This window comes from Trichomycterus rosablanca, chromosome 5 (genome assembly GCF_030014385.1).
Source record: "Trichomycterus rosablanca isolate fTriRos1 chromosome 5, fTriRos1.hap1, whole genome shotgun sequence".
In the NCBI taxonomy this organism is placed as follows: domain Eukaryota; kingdom Metazoa; phylum Chordata; class Actinopteri; order Siluriformes; family Trichomycteridae; genus Trichomycterus; species Trichomycterus rosablanca.
Window position 1 is genome coordinate 4997921 of NC_085992.1, and position 23336 is coordinate 5021256.

The following is a 23336-nucleotide window of genomic DNA, read 5'->3' on the forward strand; positions in this document are numbered from 1 at the left end:
GCCACCATGCCACCATGCAGTGGGTACATTCACTGGGTGAAAGGGTGGAAACACCCTGGATAAGTCGCCAGTCCATCACAGGGCAAACACACACACACACACACACATTCACACCTAGTGCAATTTTAGTAGCCCCAATTAACTCTTTGGACTATGGGAGGAAATCAGAACACCCAGAGAAAACAAACAAAGCGCTCCACCTGGAAATCGAACCCAGGACAGTGCTACCCACTTTATCCTCTATAATAACCCACTACAATAACACCTATATCCAGGTCAGGATCAATCAAGGAGGGCTATTTGGGTACTGGGAGAACAGGCCAAACACCTTACAAACAGAGAGACAGTATTTAAAACCAGATCCCCAGGTCCCACACTTATTGCGTTTTCACCACCTTGCAACAGAGGTACTCTTATTTCTTAATAACTGCTTCATTGTGATAGATAGATAGTTCCTTACCTTGACAGTAAGCCAGACGTTCCATGCTTTCACTGTGAGTGATGCCCCACCGGTTTAGACTCTGAGGAGAATACATGTCTGCTCCAGCTCTGGGCTCGTCCTTCCTCTAGTTTCGATAATTACTACTGGAACTTCTCCCCTTGGGTCCAGACCAGTCTGGTTCCAGTGACCTAACACAGAAAATACAAATAATTTACTGCACTAGCCTGTAGCTTTCCAGTTCTAGCTTAGGCCAGGCATTAGGCCTGTAATACTCATATTAAAGTATAACATGACACTAGAATAGATAGATAGATAGATAGATAGATAGATAGATAGATAGATAGATAGATAGATAGATAGATAGATAGATAGATAGATAGATAGATAGATAGATAGATAGATAGATAGATAGATAGATAGATACTTTATTGATCCTTTGCAGGAAATTTCTTAATTATTATAATAATTTATTATAATTTATTATAATAGTTATATTATTACATATATATAACTATATATGAGAAGTAACCACTATGGTTGGAAAGAAAACCCAACAACTAAAGAATGAGAAGGTTAATTTCAATCCAAGCAACAACAAGCTACCAACAATTACAAACCACTTGTTTAATATAGAATGTCTAAATAGGGTTGTTGTTGTTGTTGTTGTTATAATGCTGTTATAACCATGCTGAGCAGGATCTATTACTTGGAAGAAAATCCCATCCCTGCACTAGAGTTAGCCACTCATATGACTCTCATTTCCTGCATCCAGTTCCATGTTTGCCAGTCCTTCATATGTATGATCAGCTGCGTGTCCGTATAACATACACACACTCAGCAGTTCAGAACACCTCAGCATCCTAAGATCTGCTATAACATGCAAATCATAAACACACATACCTCTCTCAGGCTGAATCCAGTGATGTGAGCCTGGATGTGTTTGCACTGCCCATCAGCTGATGCTGGAGCTTCATCCGTTGCAGTGTCAGTAGTATCAGTAGCATGAGCAGCAGCGGATGTTGAATGGTGGATGGGGGAAGGAATATCTAGAGGAGGAGGAGATGTCCCCTGCTGGAACGCAGCAGTACGGTGTAATGAGATGAATAGCATGGATGGAGGATTTGCTTTAACCCTGGGATGGGGCGAACACGCTGAGGGGGAGGAGGAACTGTACCACCCACCAGCCAATCAATGCTAAGCTGTATCATTGCTGGACTGAAGGAGGAAAACACACTGCTTGGGTTATGTAGCTGTACATGAGCTTGTGTTTTAAGCACATTTAAATACACAGTACTTGAATGTGGTGGAGAAATAAACTGCTTAAAAATTAGGGACACTCTAAATCATCACAGTACAACACCAAGTAAATCTGTGTAGTTAGGAAGCACAAGCAATGGTGAGTTAATTTTACCTGCTTTGGTGCACATAAAAGTGACAACAGGTGAACTGGAGAGGCAACAGCAAGATAACCACCAAAAAGAAAACCAAAATCTAAAATCCTGACGGATTCTTATTTGGTTTTATGTTTTGCTACTGTCCTCGTCACTACTGGTAGCACTGGGCGGTACCTTCAGCCCATTTAGGCTGCACAGGTAGTCCATTTTCTCCAGAACGTCGCAAGGTTTGCTGTCTTTTCCAGCATAGTCTAAAGAGCATAGAGGAGATACCAGGACAAGGGCGGTTATGACCACCAGCAGGCTACTGGTGTGCATGTTTCTGACCAAACTGTCAATAACAGTCTCCATGAGGGTAGCATGAGACGTCCTCTAGTCGGACCTGTGCTCACAGCCCAGCACTATGAAGCTCGAATGGCATTGACAGAATCGAAAGGTCCGTTTCACATGACAGACATGAAAGAGTCTGGAGACAGTGTGGTGAACGTTATGCTGCCTGCAACATCATCCAGCATGACCGGTTTGGCAGTAGGTCAGTGATGGTCTGAGGAGGCATATCCTTAAAGGGTTGCACAAACCTCCACTATAGCTAATCGTACCCTGACTGCTGTTATGTACCGGGGTGAAATGCTCAGAGTCATTGTCAGACCTTACGCTGATGCAGTGGGCCCTGGGTTCCTCCTGATCCAGGCAGTTGCTGTATGACAAAGGCATCGATGCCATTGACTGGTCCTTACATTCCCCAGACCTGAATCCAATTAAGAACCTCAGGGACGTTATGTATCAGTGCATCAGACGCCCCAAGTAGTGTCACAGACTGTCCAGGAACTCGCACTACTGAGTGCAGTTATGAGTGACGAAATCCACATAAATTGGGTCAGCCTGTGATTTTGATCATTTACTTTGATTTTTGGTCTGATTTTGAATCAGAAAAAATCTGAAGACTAACAGGTCATCTGTCTATATGCTGAAGCATAGTTGGATTATACCTCAGTACAGTGATCCAAAACAAGGTTCATATTTATATACTTTACATGGCCAAAAGTATGTGGACATCTGCAATTAGCATTTGCTGTAATACCACAGCATACATTTTCAGTTTCTTCTATTTGGTTCCTACACGTTTGCCTTTATGATTTTGTTGTCACCAGTAGGAAAATAGTGTTATGTAATGGGTTACAATCATCAGCTGATTAAGCAGAGGAGCTCTCATGTTGCCATGTTTTAACTGATAGCATTTTAGCTCATTAGAGCACCCACGTCCAGCAACACAAGTACCTTCGGGGTAGGAGCGTCAGTAATTTCATATTTATTGGCCGTGGTAACACATTTGCAACACACATCTTCTACTTGAGGAAAGTCTAAGCACCACAATTTTTCCACTGCACCTAATGGCATCATTACTCTGCGGTAGCACAACAGAACCACCTGCATTTAAATGTGATCGAATTTGCAGACGTTTCCTGCTTCTAAAAGGAAACTGAGGAACCTAAATCCTCTTTATCAATAACAATAAAGCACTGTTTAATTAATGAGTCTCACGTGAATAAGTTGCTTGGAAATGTTTTTGCAGAGTAAAAACAGCTGTGTGGAGCAGCTGTGTGAATCCTAGATCTACTTGCAAATCACAGTTTGTGAGAGTAATATTTTTAAACTCATGTTTAATAGAAAATAAATTGGGGACCATCTGAAGGTGCCTAGAGTTGAACAACATCAGCTAATTGTGAAATGATGACCAAGAAAATTGAAACACATTCTTGCTATTTCAGTGCATACTAAATGATTAAATACACAAGCTCCTGTCGAAACTCGACGTTGCCAACGGTCGTCTTGGCACCATCTAGCGGGCATAATTGGCAGTGCCTGCAGCAGACACGGTTCTGCTAGGGCGAGATGACCGGACTAAGTGGGTGGGGTCTTCAAATGTTGTGTAAGGACCCTGATTAGCAGATAGAAAAGCACCTGTGCAGAGTACATGGGTGAAAAATGGTTCCGCTAAGGGCTGCGCGCGGGTCGGAGGAGGCGTGAGCAGCAATATACCCACCTCAACTGCAATCAGGGATCCCCCAGCAGCGGAAGATAAATTGACTACACTAAATTGGGAGAAAATGCATAAATAAAATAGAAAAAAAAAAATGAAAATGCAAGACATTAATTTGTGTATTTATTTTGAAGGCAGAGGGCACCATAACATTTTAAAAACACATTCCATTTTTTTTATTTTTTAATAACAAATACTAAATAGTACAAATATTTTAAAATAATAAATGTGGTCAGTGTATGTATTCAAGTCTTGAACTTTACTACAAAATACATTACATATACATAAGTGTTTTATCAAATATGACTATTAAATTATATATCATTTATATAATTATGTATAATTTATCCAAAACTAATAAATCATTACATAGGGTTGGTTGCCAGTTTAGTAGATTCACCCACCTACAGTCGTTGGACACTTTATCAGCACTTTTAAACAAATACCCACAATTTATTACTCTCTAGTCATCCATCAGTGCAGCTACAGGACCCCTGCAGGTCAGATATCATTTGTGTAGTGAAAAATTCTTCAAACAACACTTTAACATAATAAAATGGACACACAGAACTCCAGTGGTCAACACAGAGACTCAACCTCAAACCCACAGAGCTTCTTTTGGGATTAATTGAAACATCAGTCGTGAGCCAGGCCTTCTCATCAAACTTCAGTGTAAGACTTACAAATGTGCATTATTAGACTAAATAAGAACCACTTTCCTAGGTATGTACAAGGTAGGTGTATCAAATATACTTGCGACTAATTGTACATTACTTTTTAATTAATATTTAAAAGTAATTCATATTTAATAGTAATTAATTAATATTTAAAAGTTCTAAAGACGAATACATTGATCAGCCATAACATTAAAACCACCTCCTTGTTTCTACACACATTCATTTTATCAGCTCCACATACCATATAGAAGCACTTTGTAGTTCTACAATTACTGACTGTAGTCCATCTGTTTCTCTGCCTGCTTTGTTAACCCCATTTCACCATGTTCTTCAATGGTCAGGACCCCCACAGGACCAGTACAGAGCAGGTATTATTTAGGTGGTGGATGATTCTCAGCACTGCAGTGACACTGACATGGTGGTGGTGTGTTAGTGTGTGTTGTGCTGGTATGAGTGCATCAGACACAACAGCGCTGATGGACTGGACTGAGAATAGTCCACCAACCAAAAATATATCCAGCCAACAGCGCCCCGTGGGCAGCATCCTTTGACCACTGATGAAGGTCTAGAAGATGACCAACTCAAACAGCAGCAATAGATGAGCGATCGTCTTTGACTTTACATCTACAAGGTGGACCAACTAGGTAGGAATGTCTAATAGAGTGGACAGTGAGTGGACACGGTGTTTAAAAACTCCAGCAGCGCTGCTGTGTCTGATCCACTCATACCAGCACAACACACACTAACACACCACCACCATGTCAGTGTCACTGCAGTGCTGAGAATGATCCACCACCTAAATAATACCTGCTCTGTGGTGGTCCTGTGGGGGTCCTGACCATTGTAGAACAGGGAGAAAGGGGCTAACAAAGCATGCAGAGAAACAGATGGACTACAGTCGGTAATTGTAGAACTACAAATGCTTCTATATGGTAAGTGGAGCTGATAAAATGGACAGTGAGTGTAGAAAAAAGGAGGTGGTTTTAATGTAATGGCTGGTCGGTGTATATATAAAAGACAGCATGTGTACACACACACACACACTGTAATCAGAGTGTAAAAGCCATACAGTTTGAGGAGTGTGCTACAAGGTGAATGGGATTGTGGGATTGTATACTTTAGTCGGATGCACTTTGGTTCAGCAGTTTAGTGTCTGTAGGTCAGAGGTTTAATCAAACAAAGGCATGCACTGGCAGCACTTTTCCAGCTTGCCCTGTTTCCTAGGCTCGTGTGGCTCACTGTTCAGTAAGCCGTCCTGATAGTTCCCGTACTCTTCTATAGTGTCTTCCACACGAGTGATATACAGCCAGGTCGCAAACACACCGAAAAACTAAAAACAGAAAAGGCTCGTTTAGACACTGCTGCTGCGAAAAAGTACATTTTACATTTTAAAGTACAATTTGTATGCATTGCCATTTGTGCACTAGTCATACTTGTGGCACAGAGTTAGTCAGGCAGAGATAATTAAATTGATCCGATGATAATAAGCGCTCGCTTTTGTTTAGATTAGCTTTAGTGCCTTTAATGCAAATCCATTGTCTACGGTGACTGTAGTGGAAGAACAAACCTGACAGGTTGTGCTCAGACACGGTACGCTTCATTAACTCTCATGTTCTGTTTGAGGTCTCTGAGACACCAGAGCCTCTTTAACAGCTCAGAAAATATATTTAATTTAGCAATTTCAATTTGCTTGATACTTAATGGCTTTTTCTAATTTTATGGAAACACCCCCTAATTTATACACTTCTGTTTGGGATCTCAGAAACCACAGCTAGAACACGTGATTAAAGGCAACAGATTTTTATCTGTTTATAGTTTCTGTCTGATGTTATGGATACAGCTGACTCTGTTCAAAGGACTATAAAGTTCCCTGCTGAGTCTGGTTCCTCTTAAAGTTTCTTCCTGTAATTTTAAGGGAGTTTTTTCTTGCCAATGTCACACTTGGCTTGCTCAACAGGGGGTTTTTGGTCTGTCGGTTCTGGATTCTGTAAAGTTGCTTTGAGACGATGTCTACTGTAAAAAGTGCTATACAAATAAATTTGACTTGACTCTCTTGTTAGTCTAGGACAGTTAGGACAGTGGTAGCATAGTGAGTAGATCTTTGGGCTATCAGTCAGAAGATTGAGTGCATTGAAGAGCCAGGATTTGTAAACCCACACTGTTGGGCCCTTGAGTAAGGCCCTAAACCCTGTCTGCTCCAAAGGCGCTATCAGTGGATGACCCTGTGCTCTGACTCCAGCTCAATCATTTAATTGTACTGTACACACGCATATGTATATATGACAAATAAATGTGTTCTATTAAGGTTTTATATGTGCATTTGATGCTTTTCTTCTCACCACAACTGACCTCCAACATGTCTAAAATGTCTATTTTTAGACACTTAATGTGTAAAAAGTCTATAAATGACAGATGAACTTCTGCATTAACTCTTACCTGAGGAACAAGGATACCCAGAAGAAGTCCAGCCATTATTTTGTAGTTATCCATTAACCAGATGAATACAGCATCAGTACAACCACGTATATAGATGCTGTTAATGAGGTCAAGTCTCTAAAGGAAGTAGGAATAATGGGTGTTGAGTGCTGACACCAACACACAGTGATGGACAGACTTGATGTGTGTGTGTATAAATATACATATAAATACAAAGTAAACAATTTATCAAAAAAACAATCAACAGGTAACTATTAGTTGCAGTCCTAATATCTAATAATTAAACTTACCTCTTTTTCCAGAACTTTGTATCCACACAGTGTGTTTATAACTTCATTGGCCTGAAACAATTCCACACAAACAGTTAACAAGTAATAAAGCACAGTAACACAATCCACTGTGTGAGGCTAAAACGGAAATAAACTTTCTGCATTACTTTATTACTGCTGCACTAATAGTGATTAAAACTTCAATCTTCACGTCTTTGGAAAATGGAGAGAATCAACAAACAGCAAAACATGAAGAACGTCTCTATATATGTGCTCTGTATTTTTAAATTTGATCATATTTGGGTGTTAAAGCGGTCTATTACACTAACCCACCACCATCTCAGCGGTGCTGGCTGGGCATCTATACAGACATGATTGGCTAGGTCTAAGCGGGGTCAGTTGGAAAGGGGGGAATGACCAAAGCCCTGCAATGGATTGGCGCTCAGTCCAAGGATTTCTTGCCTTGTGCCAGTAAAAACAGCCCCACCTCAATGAAAAACAGTATAAAGCAGTTGTAAGTGAATAAAAAAGCACTTTCTAGCTTATATTATGTCCCTGGCCCAGTGAGTCACTTTGTCATATTGTGTGTTGCAGTTTTAAACCAACAAAAGAGACAAACCTTGAGTTCACAGCAGGTATATGGCACTCCACAAGCCAGAGGTCCAGGAGCCGTGCAGTTGTGGTACATGTTCACTGCCCAGTCTTTGTATTCCAGACCACCACAGCACTTGAACTGGGGGACGAAGAACAATTAAATATTTAAATGCAAACCAGTACATTAAAATCTTATCAGCATAGGCCAATCAAGTCCTAATGTTGATGCCAGACCAGTCAATAGCATTCATTCATCTTAATAACGATCCGGCTTTAAAATAACCATGCCCAGATAAATATGACAAATAAATAGAAAATTGATTCAAATAGACTATTTTAAAGTTTTTACCTTCCTTTGAACAAAGTCCATAATGTTTTTGAAATCTAGATCATCATAGTAGTTCACTATGCCTTTACGGACGTTTTTGTTAAGAAGATCCACCGTCTAGAAACAGATAAAACACACAGCTGAAATACATTTCTCAAAAACAAAAGACTTCATTATTAAAGTCTGTAAACAGACATGTTTACATGCAGCCTAAAAATCTGTTGATAATCTGACTAATAGCTCAATCAGTCCATGTATACACCTCAATCAGAAGAGAATACGTGCAACAAAGGTCATTTCCAGTGCAATTTCTATCTGATTGAAGGTGGGTAATCCTTTAAATAATCAGTTGAATAGAAGAATAACAGCAATGTAAACACCTGGATCAGTTGACATTCCAAATAAGAAAGTTTAAGTACGTTCTGCACTTGTGCCTTAGCGGAAGTTTACAAAATTCAACATAGTGGGAGCAAAAAACTGTCCTCCAGGGAAAACAAAGTTTATTCTGAAAATCTTTAAAGACTTAAAAAGTAATTGTCTTTAATAAATGAATGTGAAATACATTTTCATTTTGGATGGGATTACTTGTGGCTGCATGTAAATGAAGATAACTTTGGCTGACACCATTGTTTTTAATAAATCACTGACCACGTCAGTAATCAAGTCATTTCTGGACATGACCGCGAGTTGTGTAGATAAACAAACTGAAAACATACCTGATTTCTGAACAGCAGGGCAACAATTCCACCCAGAAGCTCCAAAATCAGAACAATAGCCAGCGTGTAAAGAAACTGCAATTTAAAAGACAAAAAAGACTCAAAATCTATAAATTGTCAACACTTCAGTAAAAAAAGGTAAATAGATAACATTTTCAATTACAGCTGCAGCTCATGTGTAAATATGCTCAACTTAGTATTTTATGAGGTTAAGCTATTTGTGTTTATTTATTTAATTATTAATTAGGATTTTAAGGTGATGTTTTACACTTTGGTTCCATTCATGACAGGACAGGTTACACGTGATTCATTAGTTCAAGTTCAGTGACTCCAGTTCACCTCACTTGCACGTCTTTGTACTGTGGGAGAAAACCGGAGCTCCTGGATGAAACCCACACAGACACGAGGAGAACATGCAAACTCCACACAGAAAGGAACCGGACCGCTCTACTGAGAATCAAACCCTGAACCTTCTCACTGTGAGGTGACAGAGCTACCCACCGAGCTTTAAACTCACCACTTTGAGAAGAGTCAGGTTGTCTCGGAGCGATGCCAGCACCCCGATAAAGGAAACGATGAACATGACCACGCCCAGTACGATCAGGATAACAGCTGGAGCAAGGAAGACCCCCTCCAGGGTTTTGTAACGCTGCCGCTCCACCTCTGCATAGATGCCAATGGCCAAGATGAATCCACCGATTAGCTAAAACAAACAAACATACTGGGTTAGGGCTGCACAACTCATTTAAATTTAAGAAAACCAAACTGTCTTACTATAGTTCTTATAGTTTAAAAGTTTAATGAACTCATTTATTAGAGGCTTTTGAAAAAATGTGTTAAAACTGTTTGACCAATCACAGCATGCTTGGTAAGGCTGAGGAAGATGGTTCTTGCACACAAACGCCCCCTTGTGGAGGCTTTACATTACATCTTGTAAACCACTGTGGGACCAGATTGCCACAATTTTCATTAATGAAGTACATTTTGTTTTGTGTTTAGTTTTGATGCATCGTTTGTGTTGCCTGGGAGGTAAAAATGTGGGTTGCTTGAAAAAAGTTTTACAAACCCTGACCTAAAGTATATTAGGCTCCACTACACATACAACAAACACAGATAGAGAGAAACAACAAAATAAAAACCATCAGCAGCAAACTGATTACATTCAAGGTTAAGACACTCATTTGAATTTTTCCTCTGGAGATTCTTCACTGAACTTCAAAGATATTTAAAATACTTAAAGAATATCAGATAAAGCCTGCAACACAAACATTTTCTTCTGCGTATAAAATACACTTTCAGCTTCTAATGTCAGTTGAGCGTTTATAGGGAAAAACAAAGAGATTATGGCAGAGTTGTATTTACCAACAAATAACTCCTTGTGTCTTAGTTGTCTAAATATGTTTTCCCTTATCAATTTATTTATGCAAATCTGGACTGTAGACATGCAATGCATTTTAAATATAATAAACAATGAAAACAATGTAAGTGGGAGTACCACTTGTGCATGTAGCAGCTACTGAATGCAAGTCATTTTTCTATGCAAACAGTCTTAACATCAGAAAATGCTGCAGATGCAGATTCCAAAACTACAGCCGTTAAAAAATTTTTGCATTGCTGACAGCTATGTTAGACTCCACTCTTCTTGGAAGACTTTCCACAAGATTGTGGACTGTGTCTAGGAATTCTCTTTCTCAAAAGAGCAATTGTAAGGATAGAGATTGATGTTGGACAAGAAGGCCTGGTTGATCCACTGGGTAAAAGTAAGAAAACACCCTGGACTGGTCACCACTCCATCACAGGGCACCCACAAACACACACACACACACACACACACACACACACACAAACACAAAGAGAGAGAGAACAAGAGCAAGTTTGTATCTCGAGTTATTTATTGTATTTTTACGATGTCATGTTTTACACTCTTCAATTACAATCATGACATAACAGGTAGTTACTCGTTACACAAGATTCATCAGTTCAAGTTCAATATCAAACACAGTCATGGACAATTTTGTACCTCCAATCAACCTTGCTGCATGTCTTTGAACAGTGGGAGGAAACCCACGCAGACACACGGAGAATGGGACAGTGGTAGCCTAGTGGGTAGAGCTTTGGGCTATCAACCGGAAGATTGGGGGTTCAAATCCAGGCTCTGCTTTGCAGCCACTGTTGGGTCCTTGACCAAGGCCCTGAACCCTGTCTGCACCAGGGGCGCCGTACGATGGCTGACTTTGCGCTCTGACCCCAGCTTCCAAACAAGCTGGGATATGCGAAGAAAAAATGTCATTGTACTGTACAGCTGTATATTTATATATGACAAATAAAGTATATCTTAAATATCTTAAACATGTAAAGAGAAACCGATCCACCTGGGAATCAAACTCAGGACCTTTTTGCTGTGAGGCAACGGTGCTACCCACCGAGCCAACGTGCCGCCCCTGCACCTCCAGTTAAACTGACTGCATGTCGGAAACCGGAGCACTTGGAGGAAAGCCACGCAGACACAGGGAGAACATGCAAACTCCACACAGAAAGGACCCAGATCGAACCCAGGACCTTTTTTTTGCTGTGGGGCGACAGTGCTACCCACCATGCCACCCTTGTATCGCCAGTTAAACTGACTGCATGTCTTTGGACTGTGGGAGGAAACCGGAGCTCCTGAAGGAAACTAAGACAGACACAGGGAGAACATACAAACTCCACACAGAAGTTAAACTGACTGCATGTCTTTGGACTGTGGGAGGAAACCAGAGCTCCTGAAGGAAACTCAGTCAGACACAGGGAGAACATGCAAACTCCACACAGAAAAGACCCAGATCGAACCCAGAACCTTTTTTGCTGTGAGGCAACAGTGCTACCCACCAGCCACCTTCAGTGTCCCCAGTATATTTAATGACAAAAACCAAGCTGGAAATCCATGTTTGTAATGTTTTGCCCAATGTATGTATAAAATATTTTTACTACTTTCTGAAATGACATTTTTAGAATAGACTTCTATCCATAGGACAGGAGCTGCCCACCCCAACTACAGACAAAGGCGCAGAGCTTGGGGGTTACAGGTCATAGAAACTTGTGGTGATCAGGGATGTCGGGTTGCTGTCGTTATGCCTCTCAGGTTTGTTGACGGTCAGGGAGGTGGGCGCTGACGTCCTGTGAAAGCCTTCATGACCCTGTTACCTGCTCGCTCTCCCTGTTAGTTATGCTGTAATAATTAGGGGTGCCGGAGTCTAAAGCTACTCTCTGCAGAACTGATATTTTACTCTGGGCGAAAACACCCTGGACACTGGGAAGAAAACACCCCGGACAGGTCGCCACCCTATCACAGAGCAAACACACACACACACACACACACACACACAGTTAAACTGACTGCATGTCTTTGAACTGTGGGAGGAAAATGGAGCACCTGGAGGAAAGCCACGCATACACAGACAGAACCCAGGAGCTTTTTTGACCTGCGACAGTGCTACCCACCGAGCCACCTTCAGTATCCCTAATATATTGAATGACAAAAAAACAAACTAGAAATCCATAATTGTAATGTTTGTGTATAAAATGTTTGCTGTAATAATAGACTGTGAAAAGTGTCTTTGTAGTATTTAAAGGTATTTGATGGTGGATAAAGACTTTTGTTGTGCACCTGCAGAATGAATGACTGATTTAAACAAACACTCAGAATAAAGGGTGTGGTTACCGACGCCATTAAGGTAAATACAGACAGGTAAATAACAGGTAGAGCAAAAAAGCCCCAAAGAACCGTAAAATCATCCTATAAATTGGAAATATATGTATATTTTTTAATTCTAAGGGTTTTTATGTTTACATATTAAATGTACTTTTCTATTGATATTTATTATTTGAAGTTTAGATCATGAACAGTTAAATGTGACAGGACACAAGGTAACACGAACGAGTTTACTCACCCAGAAAACAGTCGCATATGCGACCAAAATGAACTTCAGAAGGACATACGAGCACCTCGCACAGTACCGAACTGCATCCGACATCCTTAAATATATTTAATTTATCTTTATCATCTTTTATCTGGAGGTTTCCAGGTCAGAGTCGCGCACCTTGCTAAACCCCGTCGTGCATACTAGCGTACTGGTGAGTCTGCGAGTCACTAGTATGTAAATATAGTGTTGCTGGGGGCGCCTCAGTGTCTTGAAGACTATTGGGCAAGACTGTTTGATTGATGGGTGGTTGGACCAATCAGCGTGCAGTATTTGTGTTTCGGTTTAACCTAAATGGATTTCCCTTGGTCAGCGTGAGTTGATGATAGTAATTTTGGCAAACAAAAGTTACAGTTGAAGTCTAGAAGTTTTTATACATTTGTACAGTACAATACCATGGCAGTCATTTCTGCAAGTGTTACTTCTCTATAAATGAGTGAAACATCTAAAATACACAGTATACATGATTTATTTTGACAGAAAGACATATTTGTCCATATGTCATATTGGGGGAGGCATGGTGGCTCACAGCAAGAAGGTCCTGCGTTCGATCCTGTGTGGAGTTTGAATGTTCTCCCCGTGTCTGCGTGGGTTTCCTCCGGGAGCTCCGGTTCCCTCCCACAGTCCAAAGACATGCAAGTGAGGTGAATTGGAGATGCTTAATTGTCCATGACTGTTCGATATAACCTTGTAAACTGATGAATCTTGTGTAATGAGTAACTACCGTTTCTGTCATGAATGTAACCGAAGTGTGTAAAAACATGATGTTAAAATGCTAATAAACAAACAAACCTTACTAGCACGTCTTTGGACTGTGGGAGGAAACCGGAGCCTCCGGAGGAAAGCCACGCAGACACGGGGAGAACATGCAAACTCCACACAGAAAGGAGGTGAGGATAGTAATTTTGTTACAGTCGAAGTCTAGAGGTTTTTATACATTTGTGGATGTCTTTCTGCAAATGTTACTTCTCTATGAATGAGTGAAACATCTAAAATACACAGTATACATGATTTATTTTGACACAAAGACATATTTGTCCAAATGTCATGTTGGGGGAGGCATGGTGGCTCAGTGGGTAGCACTGTTGCCACATTGCAAGAAGGTCCTGGGTTCAATTCCCAGGTGGAACGGTCCGGGTCCTTTCTGTGTGGTTTGCATGTTCTCCCCGTGTCTGTGTGGGTTTCCTCTGGAAGCTCCGGTTTCCTCCCATAGTCCAAAGATGTGCAAGTGAGGTGAATTGGAAATACAAAATTGTTCATGACTGTGTTCAATATAACCTTGTGAACTGATGAATCTTGTGTAATGAGTAACTACCGTTTCTGTCATGAATGTAACCAAGTGTAAAACATGACGTTAAAATTCTAATAATTAAAATAACCATATGTTAATTAGCTCTTCTCACTTTGATTAGACACTTTTCATATCAACAAACTTCATGAACAGCTCAGGTCTTTTTTCTCTTTATTTCACAGAATTAGTTGATGTTCCAGTCCATCCCAAAGTCATTTAGTCTTATGTCAGGGCTCTGTACAGGCCACTAGGGTATTTTTTTGAAACATGCTTTTCTACATTTTACATTTACATGCCTTTATCCAAAGTGACTTACAGTACTGTAACAGTATACTGTCTAAGCAATTGAGGGTTAAGGGCCTTGCTCAAGGGCCCAACAGTGGCAACCTGGCAGTGGTGAGGCTTGAACCAGCGACCTGCTGATTACTAGTCCAGTACTTTAACCGCTAGGCTACTACTGCCCCTTTTCATAATTAACGAACCTCTTAAACAGCTCTTTTAGTCTTTTTGCTCTGCACTTCACAGAGTTACTTAATGTTCCAGTCCATTCTGAAGCTGTTTAGTGAGGCCTGAGGTCGGGGCTCTCTGGAATTTCATTAAACTGAGCTTTCCTTCATGTCTTTATAGACTTTACTTTGTGAACAGGGGCACAGTCATGCTGAAACAGGAAAGAGCCTTCCCTAAACTGTTGCTGCAAAGTTGGAAGCAGATAATTTCCTGTATATAATTTATTTATTACACCTGTTAGCAGTTGTTGTGGCTGAAACATTAATTCAATAATCAGAAGTTGTGATACATTGTCATATAGTGTGTGTTGTGTATTATGGTATAATTGTGTAACTCATATTTTTACTTTAACAGATGTTCTATTATTTTTGAAATAAAATTTTGGAATAAAGCATGTGCAGCCTCAATTTTAGACATTGTTTAGTAAATTAAATTGCTATATTTTGATAATAAGTAGGCTAAAAGTATCAGGTAAGTAATTAAATAATATTATGACAAGTTTTATTTCTCTTTAAATGACATGTTTATTTCTTATACTTGCTACAATATACAGTAGGGTAATTTTAGCAATATAAAGTCAGTAAATAAATTATAACATAACTGCAACACATTAGGTTCATCCATACATCTATTTTTTTTTACAAAATAATTAGTACCGTTTTCAGTAACAGTTGATAGTAAAGTCTCATCAATTGTAAAAATAGTAAAGTATTTTGTTTGATACATGTTTGCTCCTAAAATTGTCTAGATGTGTAAAACTACAGTACCACCTAATCATTTTCAGACTAGTAGATTATGTAAATAGTGGTGTTGTCACAAAACAGACACATCCATCTCCATTAGCTATAAAGATATAGTTTTCCTTATCTGAGAAGTTCATTTGTATTCATATAATCTATTTGCTGTGTCCTTTGGATTGTCAGCTAAAATGTTATTCACATGCACTAGCTACTAATATAAAATTGCATTAAAAACAACAACAAAAAACTAGTAACTGACAGTTTTAAATAGACACATTTTGAAATCAGTGATGCAGTCAAAGCAATACTATGTTTAGTTCTTTTACTACTCTGCTGCTGTTTGTTCTACAAAACTTTTAATATAAAGTTCTAGGCAAAAAAAAAAAGACAGGCTATTATTTAATTGTTATTAGCATTTTTTTTTCCAGTATACCAGTGTTTTATTAGGGCGTCATGATAGTACAACACGTAGTGTGGATGTCACACAACACCAAGACCCTGGACCTTGTTCAAACTTCTTCCAGTCATTGTATGTGAGTACTGTGGCATGATTTAGCATGACTGTGTGGGTAACTGCTCTAAATGTTCTCTTAGAGTAATTGATAAAATAGATTCGTGTCCTGATCAAGGTGGAAGCAGTAAATAAATAAATAGTTCTAAAAGTTTATTGTTCTTTAAATGGTCGCTGTGTATTTAACACTGCATGTTGGATTGTGAATCTGTGCAGCAGATGGCAGTGCTTCACTATGTTTGAAACACAAGTTAAACACTTGAAATAACGCAGTGTGATTTTCTTTGTCACAAAACAACATTGCTGGAGTTGAACAAGACATACTAGAAAAGAGTGTGTGTTAGGTTAGTGCTGTAATAGATTAAGGAAAGGGCAGATGTTTCGAGTGTTCAGCTGCTCACAACAGCAAAATCTAATTTTCTCTCATTTAGTTCACCACATGTGGGACTTTTACACATTCTGCGGTGCACTATAATAACCTAAATCAATTTCTAGAATACATGAACAAAGTCAAAATTGTTTACTTCTGCCCAAGTGTATAATTTTGTTAGATACACTTTGTTAGTGTATTACATTTCTCATGTTTAATCATATTTAACACCTTATTAACCCAATAAATCAGCAATTTTGCTTATTTGTATTTCCTTTTGCCTTAAAGTATTTAAACTTCTCAAAACAGTCTTACAAAAGTCTTTTTAATGAGGCATGTAACACAGAGAAGCATTAAAATATGCAAAATATTGGCATGGCCTATTTTGTTTGCAACATCTACTGTATGCACCTTTTAGACATAGCCAACAGTTACTGACTCTAGTCCACCTGGTTGGGTGGAAGCGTTTTGTCTTCCCGTCTGTGTAAATATACGGACTGTTTACTTGGCTAAGTAACCTTACTCTCAGTACACATATATACTATATGGACATTAGTATTGGGACACCACTTTCAACTGAGTAATTCAGCCACAACATTTGCTAACAGGTGTAATGGATTATTTATATAAAGGAAATTATATGCTTCCAACTTATGAGCAACAGTTTAGGGAGGGCTTTTGCATGTTTCAGCATGACTGTCTATGTATACAAAGCAAGCTCTATAAAGACATTAAGAAAAGCTCGGTTAAAAGGTCTCCATGTCCTGCCCTGACCTCAGCCCCACTGAACGGCTTTGGAATGAACTGAAATATCAGCTGAGACTTTCTTGACCATCATCAGTGCCCAGCCATACAAATGCTCTTTCGTAATACTGAATAGGCACAAATTCCCACAGACACACCTTAAAGTCTTGTGAGAAGCCTTTTTAAAAGAGTGGCTGTTGTTGTAGATGAAAAGATCACTGTATTTTAATACCCTTTGTTTTTGAAATGGGACGTCCAACAGGCTCATGGTCAGGTGTCCAAAGACTTGTTGACTTGTGGTGTATATAGTATTATGTGATTAAACTGCAAGTTTACTAAATGCAAGTACCAGGAAGGTGTTCTATACAGTATAATCTAGTAACTAAGTTAGGCAAGACACATTGTGGAAGGGAACTGCCATACTTGGCCAGATACTGAAGTATCTTCTACCTGAATCAGACTTTAGAAGGATTAGAAGTAATTGGATGAGAAAGAACACTAGGAATATTTTATATCAACAGAACAATTTATCATGGAAATGCTATTTCTATGATAAATGTTGAAGGAGGCTGTCAGACAGTAAGTGTTTTTACAATCGCTTTCTGCACCGATTGTTATTAATGTTGTTTTTGTCAGTGTATTGCTGCCCAATATTAGAAAAGAAGACAGCCTAATGCACACAAAACCCATGTCTCAGCACTTTGTTTCCTGTGAGTGTGATTTTTGAGAAAGGTAAGGTAACAATATAAAATGTTCAGTGGAACAGATCTGACTGTAAGCCAGCAGCATTCAGAAGCACTGTGTGTGTGTGTGTGTGTGTGTGTGTGTGTGTGTGTGTGTGTGTGTGTGTGTGTGTGTGTGTGTGTGTGTGTGTGTGTGTTTGATCCATCAGGCTATGATTCGGTGTATCAAAAGATGCCAAAGTCGCCAGACACACACCAGTGTCCAGATAATCATATCCTTCAGGGAGCATCTGACTTCGCTTCCTGATTAGTTGCCTGGCATGCAGTTCCTGCTGATAAACGAGGGTAGAGAGCTGTAGAGAATTGAGGACAGGACGGTAAACTGCTTGGCCAGCTGCACCGGGGCATCAGCTCTGTGTTGATCAGGCCGATTTTCTCTTTTTTTGTTTTGGACTGCAGGGGAGCAGGAGACACAGAAAGGACACTGATGATCATATTAATCTCACTTAAGTACTACTGGCTCAGATGTGAGTGGTTAAAGGCTTTAGTTCCTATCTCTAAGATCCTGTGTCCAAAGATAATTAAGGGAAAACCTCAGTTATTAGCAAATTGATAACAGATTATCATGATTTCCAAAACATCAGCCCCACAAAATCAAAATCAACTTCCATTAAACTGCTTGACAGGTAAGCAGACCACCACCGTGTACTCATTCGTAGAATTATTTCTGTCACATGTTTGTTTTTCTCTTATTTACAGATCATAAAGCAGCCACAGATACAGCAGTACTATTCTTTCCTCTAGAACTAACATTGTATTGTGAGGTCCAAACATACACCAATGAGGCATAACATTATGACCACCTCCTTGTTTCTACACTCACTGTCCATTTTATCAGCTCCACTTACCATATAGAAGCACTTTGTAGTTCTACAATTACTGACTGTACTCTATCTGTACATACTTTTTTAGCCTGCTTTCATGCTGTTTTTTAATGATCAGGACCCCCACAGGACCACCACAGGACCACCACAGAGTAGATATTATTTGGGTGGTGGATCATTCTCAGCACTGCAGTGACACTGACATGGTGGTGGTGTGTTAGTGTGCTGGTATGAGTGGATAAGACACAGCAATGTTAATGAAGTTTTTAAACACCTTACTGTCACTGCTGGACTAAGAATAGTCCACCAACCAAAAAGATATCCAGCCAATAGCGCCCTGTAGGCAGCGTCCTGTGACCACTGATGAAGATCTCAAAGATGACCGACTCAAACAGCAGTAATAGATGAGTGATTGTCTCTGACTGTACATCTACAAGGTGGACTAACTAGGCAGGAGTGTCTAATAGAGTGGACAGTGAGTGGACACGGCACAGCAGTGCTGCTGTGTTTGATCCACTCATGCCAGCACAACACACACTAACACACCACCACCATGTCAGTGTCACTGCAGTGCTGAGAATGATCCACCACCTAAATAATACCTGCTCTGTAGTGGTCCTGTGGGGGTCCTGAACATTGAAGAACAGCATGAAAGGGAGATAACAAAGCATGCAGAGAAACAGATGGTCTACAGTCAGTAATTGTAGAACTACAAAGTGCTTCTATATGGTAAGTGGAGCTGATAAAATGGACAGCGAGTGTAGAAACAAGGAGGTGGTTTTAATGTTATGGCTGATCTGTGTATACGTTTCCTTACTAATATTCTCAACCTTTTATATGTTGTACATTTATATTATTGTCATTAAGCAAGATGTCATTTAATAACAGAATTAAGAAATGGCTTGCAAAACTATTACATGTGTGTATTTTAGGTCATTATAGTTCATTTAGGTCATTATAGTTCAAATACTGTATTTTTACTACCTAATAAGATGTTCTGCTGCCCTCTGCTGATAAAGGTTTAGAAATCCAGCCATGCTGGAACGACCGAGGCTCTATCATTTAGTAGGATTATGAAATAAAGATGAGAAATTTGCATGTGCAACCTAAAAGGTCACACGTGTGATTAATGGGCATGCTGTGAGTCCAAGTGCACAAATCCCCACACATTATAAGAATATGTAAAAGAACAAAGTGCAGATTAGGTTTGTGTGTACTACTGATTGTCAATTCAGGTAAAAAAAAAACTTGCCTACAGAAATAAATTAAAACCTTATTTTAAAAAAATGATAAAATGTTTGGTTGGATCATCATATTATTTATTTCGTCATTTTAACTAATTAATTTACCCCAGTCATGGTAGCCATGGGTCTGGCGCTACATGACGGCAAAGCAGAAATACACCCTGGCCCAGAATCTATTGATGGGCAACACACACTCACTCATTTACACCTAGGGGTGATTCAGTCTATCCAATACACCTTCTGCATGCTTTAAAGGAGAAACCAGAGCCAAACTCCTCACAGACAGTGATTAGAAGCCTTGCCCCTATTGTACTACCCTCATATACATTTACATTACATTTTCAGCATGTAGCAGATGCTTTTTATCCAAAGTGACTTACAGTACTGTGACAGTACACTGTCTAAGGGCCTTGCTTAAGGGCCCAAGAGTGGCAACCTGGAAGTAGTGGGGCTTGAACCAGCAACCTTCCGATTACTAATCCAGTATTGTAACCAGTAACCACTAGGCTACAACTGCCCATCTTCATAAAATAAAGATGAGAAATTTGCATGTGCAAACTAAAAGGTGTAAATAAGGTTCGTATGTACTACTGATTGTCAATATCCATTGAATTCAGGTAAAAAAAACTTGCCTAACAGGAAAAGCTTAAAACCTTATTTAAAAAAAATAAATAATAATATTCACATTTTGATGGTTGGATCGTCATATTATTTATTTTGTCATTTTAAGTAATTAATGTGTCCCAGTCATGGTAGCAATAGGTCTGGCGCTACATGAAGGCCCAGAATCTATTTATGGGCAACACACACTCACTCATTTACACCAAGGGGTCATTCGGTCTATCCAATACACCTTCTGCAAGGAGAAACTCCTCACAGACAGTGACCAGAAGCCAGTATAGACTCAGGGACCCATGTTGCTGTGTGGTACTGACTATATAAAAATACTTTTAAAGAGTTTATAGATAATGTGTCTATTTCTTAATGCACATTATGGCCCGAAGTATTTGAACATCCCTCCTAAAATAATTTTGGTATTTCAGCTGCATCTATTGCTGACAAATGTATAAAATCAGTTATAAAAACACATTATGTTTGTATTTTACATGTTTCCAACCTTGTGGCAACAGTTTGTGAAAGCATCTTTCTTATGACAGCGTAACTCAAAGCAGTCTTCATCTAGACAAGGTCTGACAAGTTTCTGAGAAACCCAAAACCCAGCTGATCACATTTGGGATGAACTGGAAGGACAGCTCTATTACAAACTCAACAAATGTTCTTTTTTGTTAACTGAAACCCCCACAGACACACTCCAAAATCTTGTGAAAAGCCCTACCAGAGGAGTGAAGGCTGTTATAGTTGCAAACCTGGGCGTCTGTCAATTCTGTCTTAATGCCCATGCTTTTGGAATGGGATGTTCAACAAGCTCATGGTCAGGTGTCCACATACTTTTGGTTATATAGTGTGCTATGTAAACATATCTAATACACAGGTGCTCCTGTAAAGATATTAAAAAGCAACAACAGGCCGAAGAATTTTCACTTCATCACATCACGAGCAGATCGTTCCAGGTATCATGTAACAATAAAAGCAGATCCTGAACAGTAACAGGTTGATGTGGTTTTCACACCCTGGCTATTAATTCCATTTTATTGGCTTAATAAAGTTGTAATTACTGTACCGTAGGGTTTTTTACCCCTGTTCACTGGCAGACTGAGCCGCTCATAGTGAAGGACTTTACTCGTGCACAGTTAAGTAGGTGAGAAGCACAGCTGTGAATGGGTGGTTGTTCATCCAAACTGTTGTTTTAGTGAGTTTTAGACCTCAGTAATACAAGCCAAAAATAAGTTACTCTCACTTATACAGGATCATTATTTTCATTTATTTATTTGTGGTAACTTCTGAAGTAAAATGTTTTCCTAAATGAACAGAACCAAGTGGTAAACTACACTGCTGTAGTACACAGACCTGGGTGTGGTTTAAGCCAACAATTCAGAATACCTCAGTTACACAATGCTTACATCGTTGCATATAGAACATTAAACGTATCGACAGGTAGACCTAACACGCTATGAAATACATTTTGGTTGGACTCCACTCCATAGTAATGTACAGTGTATCACAAAAGTGAGTACACCCCTCACATTTCTGCAAATATTTCATTATATCTTTTCATGGGACAACACTATAGACATGAAACTTGGATATAACTTAGAGTAGTCAGTGTACAACTTGTATAGCAGTGTAGATTTACTGTCTTCTAAAAATAACTCAACACACAGCCATTAATGTCTAAATGGCTGGCAACATAAGTGAGTACACCCCACAGTGAACATGTCCAAATTGTGCCCAAAGTGTCAATATTTTGTGTGACCACCATTATTATCCAGCACTGCCTTAACCCTCCTGGGCATGGAATTCACCAGAGCTGCACAGGTTGCTACTGGAATCCTCTTCCACTCCTCCATGATGACATCACGGAGCTGGTGGATTTTAGACACCTTGAACTCCTCCACCTTCCACTTGAGGATGCCCCACAGGTGCTCAATTGGGTTTAGTCCATCACCTTTACCTTCAGCTTCCTTAGCAAGGCAGTTGTCATCTTGGAGGTTGTGTTTGGGGTCGTTATCCTGTTGGAAAACTGCCATGAGGCCCAGTTTTCGAAGGGAGGGGATCATGCTCTGTTTCAGAATGTCACAGTACATGTTGGAATTCATGTTTCCCTCAATGAACTGCAGCTCCCCAGTGCCAGCAACACTCATGCAGCCCAAGACCATGATGCTACCACCACCATCCTTGACTGTAGGCAAGATACAGTTGTCTTGGTACTTCTCACCAGGGCGCCGCCACACATGCTGGACACCATCTGAGCCAAACAAGTTTATCTTGGTCTCGTCAGACCACAGGGCATTCCAGTAATCCATGTTCTTGGACTGCTTGTCTTCAGCAAACTGTTTGCGGGCTTTCTTGTGCGTCAGCTTCCTTCTGGGATGACGACCATGCAGACCGAGTTGATGCAGTGTGCGGCGTATGGTCTGAGCACTGACAGGCTGACCTCCCACGTCTTCAACCTCTGCAGCAATGCTGGCAGCACTCATGTGTCTATTTTTTAAAGCCAACCTCTGGATATGACGCCGAACACGTGGACTCGACTTCTTTGGTCGACCCTGGCGAAGCCTGTTCCGAGTGGAACCTGTCCTGGAAAACCGCTGTATGACCTTGGCCACCATGCTGTAGCTCAGTTTCAGGGTGTTAGCAATCTTCTTATAGCCCAGGCCATCTTTGTGGAGAGCAACAATTCTATTTCTCACATCCTCAGAGAGTTCTTTGCCATGAGGTGCCATGTTGAATATCCAGTGGCCAGTATGAGAGAATTGTACCCAAAACACCAAATTTAACAGCCCTGCTCCCCATTTACACCTGGGACCTTGACACATGACACCAGGGAGGGACAACGACACATTTGGGCACAATTTGGACATGTTCACTGTGGGGTGTACTCACTTATG

At 40.0% G+C, this 23336-nt stretch overlaps 2 protein-coding genes across 2 annotated transcripts in view; both read right to left on the minus strand.

Annotated features, from left to right (window-relative positions):
* rufy2 (RUN and FYVE domain containing 2) overlaps positions 1–1439 on the minus strand; it is a 30353-nt gene extending 28914 nt beyond the window's left edge. The window contains exons 1-2 of the mRNA XM_062995554.1: positions 1343–1439; positions 461–630 (exon numbers count right to left, since the gene is read on the minus strand). Coding sequence (XP_062851624.1) covers positions 461–536 — 76 coding nt within the window. The 5' untranslated portion in view covers positions 537–630; positions 1343–1439. The remainder of the gene's footprint in view (positions 1–460; positions 631–1342) is intronic.
* Positions 1440–5517: 4078 nt separating this feature from the next.
* tspan15 (tetraspanin 15) lies at positions 5518–12907 on the minus strand. The gene is made up of 8 exons (XM_062994773.1): positions 12824–12907; positions 9415–9600; positions 8898–8972; positions 8203–8298; positions 7879–7992; positions 7281–7331; positions 6991–7107; positions 5518–5884 (listed from the first exon to the last, which is right to left on the minus strand). The coding sequence occupies exons 1-8, from the start codon at positions 12905–12907 to the stop codon at positions 5723–5725; spliced, it is 885 nt and encodes a 294-aa protein (XP_062850843.1). The 3' UTR covers positions 5518–5722.
* Between the last annotated feature and the right edge of the window lie 10429 nt (positions 12908–23336).